Raw genomic sequence first — 7,031 nt, 5'->3', positions numbered from 1 at the left:
CCTGCTGAAACTATGCCCAAAGGAAAGGAAAGCAGTAAATTTAGAGGCTTGAGAGGTAATGTGGCTTTCAAAGTCTGCAAAATCTGCCAGAACTCTCTCACCAGAAGGGACAGCTCCAGGAAAAGTCAACAAGATGACATTCATTCAGCTTTCTTTCCTTCTTGGCCCCTTCTGCATATTTTTTTCCAATGGCAATTTGGCTCACAAACCCTATTACACTGCAACGATTCTTAATGCTCATTAGTTGCATAAAGAAATAGAAAGGTTGCTAAACCAAGTCTAATTTCTGATGCACTGGGGCTCCTATGCAAAATGGATTAGTGACTCTGTCCTGAGGACTTGTTTCTCTTGGGTAAGCAGTAAAGCAACAGAACACTTACATACACATATGTGGCTTTAAGGGCAGGAGCCCATTGTTCTATATGTGTGCACATGAGCAAGAGGGATAGAAGCTGATGAAAGTAGAGGGTGAAATATTCCAGTGGCTGCTTAGCTATAATAGACTGCTCACTCATTAAAACCCTCATCTCTAACAGTAGAGAGAACAGCATAGGCCCAGTATCCTCTTCACCCCTACCAGCAGGAGAGAGAGCAGAATTAGACACATGAAGCTCTGGGTAACTGAGACTAGAGCCATCCCCTCTCAAAGGGATTGTGGAACTGCAGCCTGAAGACAGTCTCTCATGCCATTTATAGATGTCACGTTTTCTAGGTTTAATCCGGACTACAGTTGTCACTATATGCTCATTGATGTCTGTAGTCTGAATTAAAATTGGGTCCAGTCTGAATGAACTAATTAGATAATCCTCTTTAGGAACTCAGGAAATAAGCTCTCCAAATATCAATCCCCACAAAGGAAAAAAAAACCCCACCCCACTGCCAGAACACATTGGCTGAGATAGTCATCAACACTCAGGTCAATTGCACTCAATAAGATTTTTGGAACAGCACTTTAGGTAACAGTAAACCTTACTGCACAGTAATACTCAGCAGTTAATTTGCTACTTGCATTTGCAGGTAGCAAATTAACTGCTGAATAGAGTAAATTACTGTGCATAAGGGTTGTAGATGCAGACTTACTATGGGTGTGTGAATGGGCTGAATTCGATTCAGATTTGGCCCAAATTGGAGACAGTGATTCTGTTTGTTGATTCAGATCACTGACCCCGATTTGATTCAGCTAAATTCAAATATGAAGATTTGATGCTGTGCTCCCCCTGGCTTAGTGACTGGTGCCTCCTGGGTTTGGGGAAGGCATCCGGGGTCCCCCCATGGGCAAATCGCCAAGCTGGAAGGGTGCAGGGGGTGGGAGCCCTGTGCACTCCCCGGTGAACCTGGAAGTGGACCAGATGTACTTCCAGTCCACTTCTGGGTTTGCCCTGTGCTTTTGTGGGATGCTCCATCCACCCCACCATCGCAGCATTCATGAGCTGCACCTGGTACCTCGAGGTATGTAGAAAAAACATTTAAAGCTATGTCTATGGCCGAAACACTGTTTCTCCAAATCAGCATCAAATCTTCGGATTCAGCCGAATCAAATCGGGGACAGTGATCCAAATCAATGAATAGAATCACTGTCACCTTGAGGTACATCACCTTGGATGGGGACTGCCTGAATATGTCATCTTGAGGTATGTAGAAAAAACATTTAAAGCTGTGTCTATGTCTGAATCGCCAAATCTTTCCGAATCTCTCCAAATTGATTTGGAGGGTTCCACTTTGATTTGGAGAGATTAAAGGGTCTCCTGATTAGATTCAGATTCGGAGATTCAGCCACTGAATCGGGCCGAATTTCTGCTGAAATGAATCAGGGACCGAAGCTTCCTACAGCCGTAATGCTTACTATGCAGTAATTTGCTCTACTGAGCAGTAAAGCATCTCATATAGACACACACAGCCAATAGGTTTGCAACAATGTAATAGGTTTAAACAGGCTTATTATCACCTCCTAGTTACTTCCAACTGCAAATGGCAAGCGCATAAGCCCACACAGAGGCTGCAAATAGGGTCTGTTAAGGGACTGGTTGTCAATGATTGTCATTTAACCCTTAATTCAAATTGAAATTTGATTTGAACTGTGTGATGCGAATCAGTTAATGCAGTTTAGAAAATAGTGAGCACTTCTACAAATGGCCTAAATTTCCCCACTATAAAATGGTATCTAGCTGGCAGAGAGATCCAGGAGCTGAAGGATTGAATGCAAGGAGCATATGAGGTGAGAACTGAAAATAAATTTTCCTGTGAAGTATGTATTTGATCCCTCACAACACACTGGCAAACTTGACTACAAATATTTTAGAGGGAATCTAGTCTTTTTTGGAAGGTTTTTGTATATATTTAATAGAGGTTGATGGTGCCTATTCTTTGGAAGGCTCAGTACATATCTGGATTTTGGTAAAGATGGCTAATATGCCCTGCATTATGTATGGCGAGAAAGGAAGATCTGACGTCTTACGAATGAGCAGGTGGTATATTTTGTACTTTTTTAATGAAGAGAGAAGATACTTAGTAGGAACTTTCATGGTTCTTATAGTCATTTATAATAATATTTAGGTTCATTTGAAAATTCCAGCTGAAAGAAGTTAGGTATCCAGAGCTCATTGGTTTATGCACCTAAGTCCCCTAAACTCATTTGAAAATTCCAGGTTTTGTTTTTATATTGGCTAGATTTTTGCTTTTTATTCCATCTTCATGTAACTATTCACGAGCATTCAAAATTTATGCCCATTCCCAAATCAGTATTAATGAATTTTAAAAAACACAAGAGGCAAGTAGAAATTGAAGATTCATCCCTCTTCTTTTCAAAAGAAATACAATTTACGTAACAGGAGAAGAACAGTCTTTGGATTTTAGCCAGGTCAAATTAACAGTCTCAGCTGCTTAGCTGAAAGCATAATTTGATGTGGAATAAGTTATTAACTTTCACTTTTTTAAAAAATTACTAGTAGCAGTCATTATAAGGTAAGAGGCAAACACATTGTCATAGAGCAGATGGTGGCCCACGGACAAAGGAAAGAGAAAAATCAAAGGGTCAATTTTCATCCCAGCAAAAAGTTAATATTTAAGTTTTAAGGAGCATTTATATGGATATCAATATATTCTGAGTTGTTTTAATTAAGGATAAATGTTGTGAAAAGGATAGTAAATGTAATGCTTCAGAGTTTAAATCAGTCTGAATGACTAGTGATCAGGATGAGATTTAATGTGAAAGCAGATTACTCCACACTGCTTCTGTGGAGTTTTACATCTTCTTTGGCCACCATGAAAGACTGGACAGTAGCTAGACAGATCTCAGGAGTGAACCAGTTTGACAATTTCTGTGTTCTTAGCACTTTCCCCTTCTTTAATTCTGAATAAAAAATGATTATCAAGTGACTTACGTGTGCAGGTTTTTAGGTCTTCATTAATGATAAATCCCTCAGAACACTGACAGAGGTAGGAGTCGTCTGTGTTCAGGCACAGCTGCTCACAGCCATGGTCATTCTCAGCACAGTGGTCCACTCCTATTGATTTATGTTAGTAATTGAAGAAAACAAACTGAAGGTTTAAACACCAAACTCAGGACAGTGAACTTAGTGCTGAAGTTTTGGTAAAATGATTATCAAGAAAAAAAATCAATGACACTGTATTTGCATCATATCCCATCTGAGTTAATTTGTTCCTCAATTATAAAGTGGCTTAAAATGTTATGTCTCACTTAACAAGGAGGTTTAATAACCCCCATTTTACAGATTACAAATGTGAGAGAGAGAATGGTTTTTATCTGGCCCATAATCATACCAGGTATCTATACCAGGTGTCTATAACACAGCCGGGAAGAAAGAACTCAGAAAGCCTGCCCAGCCCTGCAAGGCCATTTTCTCTTCTCTTTCCTCAGAAGAAAGAATCTCTCCTTTGCTGACCATGTTTTTCTCAGAAAAAAAATATAAGCATGAATTGAAATTAAAAATTTCAAGCGGCTACATATAACAATTAGAGGTTTATGACTAAATTCTGTTAAAAATATTCTGCAGATAGGTACTATTAGTTAAAGATTAAATGTGGGACAATTAAAAACTAGCAGTGTAGGTATATCCTCAACATAACCAGTTTGATTTTTTATGAGTCCAAATTTGTGATAGAAATTTTTTTTTAATTAAAGGTATGGTAAAACTAAAAGCATGTGTAGGGACAGAAATGAACCTGGGTTTAAAGTCTGAACTAACTAACTAACTAACTAGGGGCAATCAAAAGGGGTAGCCAAGAGCTCATGCAGCAAGCATTTGTGAATGTACAATGTACAGGAGCTGATCAAAGTAAGTTGGGGTGGGGAGAAGTGTGGGCAGGATGCGGGGGGGTAGGTTCACTGGGGGGTTGTGTGTCTCAGGGTGGGAGGAGCTGAGGGGCTAAAAATAGCCCCCAGAGGACCCACTAGCCCTCCTGATCCCAGCAAACCCTCCTGGACCCCAACAACCCTCCACGGACCCTGCTAGCCCCCCAATCCCTCCAGGCCACCTGTGGAGCCTGCTTGCCCCCCAAACCTGACAAACCCTTCCAGTCCCCACCAACCCCCCATGGACTGTGCTGGTCTCCCCAATCTCTCCAAGCCCCCATGCAGACCCTTTTGCTCCCCCAATCCCACCAAACCCTCCCAGTCCCACCAACCCTCCCGATTGACCTGCTTGAGTTCCCCCAATCCTCCCAATCTCTCTCCCTGCACAGACCCTGCCTGCCCCCACAATCTCCTATGTGGACCTGCTTGCCCCTCTGATCCCCACAATCCCTCCCATGAACTCTACTAGGCCCCCTGAAAGCCCCGATCCCCCTGCAGACCCCACCAGTCCTCCTGTTCCCCGCAATCCTTCCCGTGAACTCTGCTAGGCCCCCTGATCTCCCTGATCCTTCCCACAGACCCTGCCTGCCCCCCTAACCTTCCTGCAGACCCTGCTAACCCACCTGATGCCCCCATGGACCCCATGTGCCCCCCATAATCCCTCAAAGACTACACTGCCCCCCACCCATCCTGATTTACCTTAGATCAGGTGGCCATAACCTTCCACTAACTCCCCCAAATGTCTGTACATTCCCCAAATCATTTACAGATGCAAGGTCAGCTAGATTATCATACTTCTATCAATAGCTCTCTGTTAAGACTAGGAAAACCTTTCTGTAGGGAGACTTTTTAAATATATATATGTATATTTTATATAAAGCATAACAAGCTTGCCGGAACTGGTCCAGCCTTAACATCATACATAGTTATAAATATTGTTGACTTGAACAAATGAGGCTGAGAGTGAAGTTTTTATTAGTTACAGTAAGCTCCAGATGGCACAGTTTCCATTTTTCCATGGGTTTACATCATCATAAACAGAGTTGTGTTCTGGAGCAGTTATATAAGAGGAATGTGAAAAAAACTAAAATCACACAAACTGCCATCCTGTTTGTCTAATTAAATCCTCTGTATTCCAATCTCTTTTACAAAAAGAGATGCCCAATGTAACATATATAATTATTCTAATTTTTAATATTTAAATATTCTAGTTTCTAATGCTATACATTTTTATATGTTATTTTAGGTAGCAGTGAAATAAAAAAATAAATGCTATTTACCATACTTGTGAAACTATAGTTAATAGATACTTAGGTCAATGCCATGTTTTAAGAGCTTGATCCATAAAAATAAAAACTTTAATGAAAAAAGAAAAGGCCCAGATTTTCAAAAGTGACTATTGATGGAAGAACCTGGATTTATGGCAGCCTGCAATAGCCTTTTTTGTAAAGTATTGAACTCTCATCTGAACAAATCAAAACAGGTTAATTTATTTATAATACAATATATACATTTTTGTATGCTGCAGAACCCATCTAAAATGGAAGGGGGTTTGTGTCGGAAACTTGCAAAGAACTTTTTTCAACTATTTAGTTGATGTAATAAAAGATATCACATCTACCCAAAGAACCTTGCCTGCTTACGTCCTTAGACCAACATGGCTACAACCAAGAACCCTGCAGAGTCCACCAACACTTTCTTTTGAATATACCATATTTAAAACCACATGCCTCTCAAATAAGACATACACCTTGGTTTTGCAAGGCAGAGGCTGCGTCTACCTGAGACACTGAATGCGCAGTTGTTACTGTGCAGTCAATCTTTTATTACTTGCATACACAAGTACTAAAAGACTGAGTATTAACCAGAGTTACTGAGCAGTAGTATCACGTCATGCTTTGTGCCATGTGATGCTACTGTGCAGTAGTAATGAGCTACTGCGCAGTCAGCGTCTCATGTAGATGCAGCCAAAACGTAGAAAAATATTTTTCCAGTCATGGCTGACAGTGTAACATGGAATGAGTTCTTCTGGAAACTATGTTTCCAGAAGGGGCAATAGCAAGATTGTTACTTCTTTAAATTGAAAATAACAAAGTGTTTCCGTACCACAAGCTTCATCAAAGTACTACAGACTACGTGTAGTAGTAGCCCACTTTCCCTGAGCCAGCTCTACTGCTCCTTTAAGGTTTAAACTATAGTACTCAGCCCACAGCTATGGCTCTGAGAAGGTTAATATAGGACTCCGTTCCTTCTGCTTGCTGGGGCCAGTGACAAGTGGCAGCCATTTTGCAGGGCTGATTTTGGGGGGAAGGGTGTGTGTAGTATGTCAGTAATTATGGTAAAAGAAAAAATGACTTTCTGATCTGGAAAAAATGTTGCAGCATTGGTTCATTAGAAAAAATGTAGTTCTGTATTTTTAAGTACCACTTTAACTTTGCAAAATGCTTCTGGGGAAAAATGTATCTGTTGATAACTAAGTAACCAAATCAACAGCCTTGGCATGATTTTTGGAATAACATTGATCCCTTAATTGCTTTATGATTACCATAAAGCATGAAACGTATTTTTATTGAAAAGTCTCCCTCAAGGAAAACAAACCAGCCTTTGAGAAGGGAAAAAGTCTCTATGAACAAATATTATTATTTGGTGTACTGCTGTCTGAATGTCAGCTTATAATAGTTATGCATTTTTAACATTAAACATTTCCATGATATCAGAC

General features: G+C 40.4%; 1 protein-coding gene across 1 annotated transcript in view; it reads right to left on the bottom strand.

The window, feature by feature from the left end:
• MATN2 (matrilin 2) overlaps window positions 1-7,031 on the bottom strand; it is a 136,559-nt gene that overhangs the window by 30,736 nt on the left and 98,792 nt on the right. Inside the window, exon 9 of the mRNA XM_006027996.3 lies at window positions 3,381-3,503. Coding sequence (XP_006028058.1) covers window positions 3,381-3,503 — 123 coding nt within the window. The remainder of the gene's footprint in view (window positions 1-3,380; window positions 3,504-7,031) is intronic.

Source organism: Alligator sinensis, unplaced genomic scaffold (genome assembly GCF_000455745.1).
Source record: "Alligator sinensis unplaced genomic scaffold, ASM45574v1 scaffold191_1, whole genome shotgun sequence".
Lineage (NCBI taxonomy): Eukaryota > Metazoa > Chordata > Crocodylia > Alligatoridae > Alligator > Alligator sinensis.
This window is presented reverse-complemented; position numbering and strand designations above follow the sequence as displayed.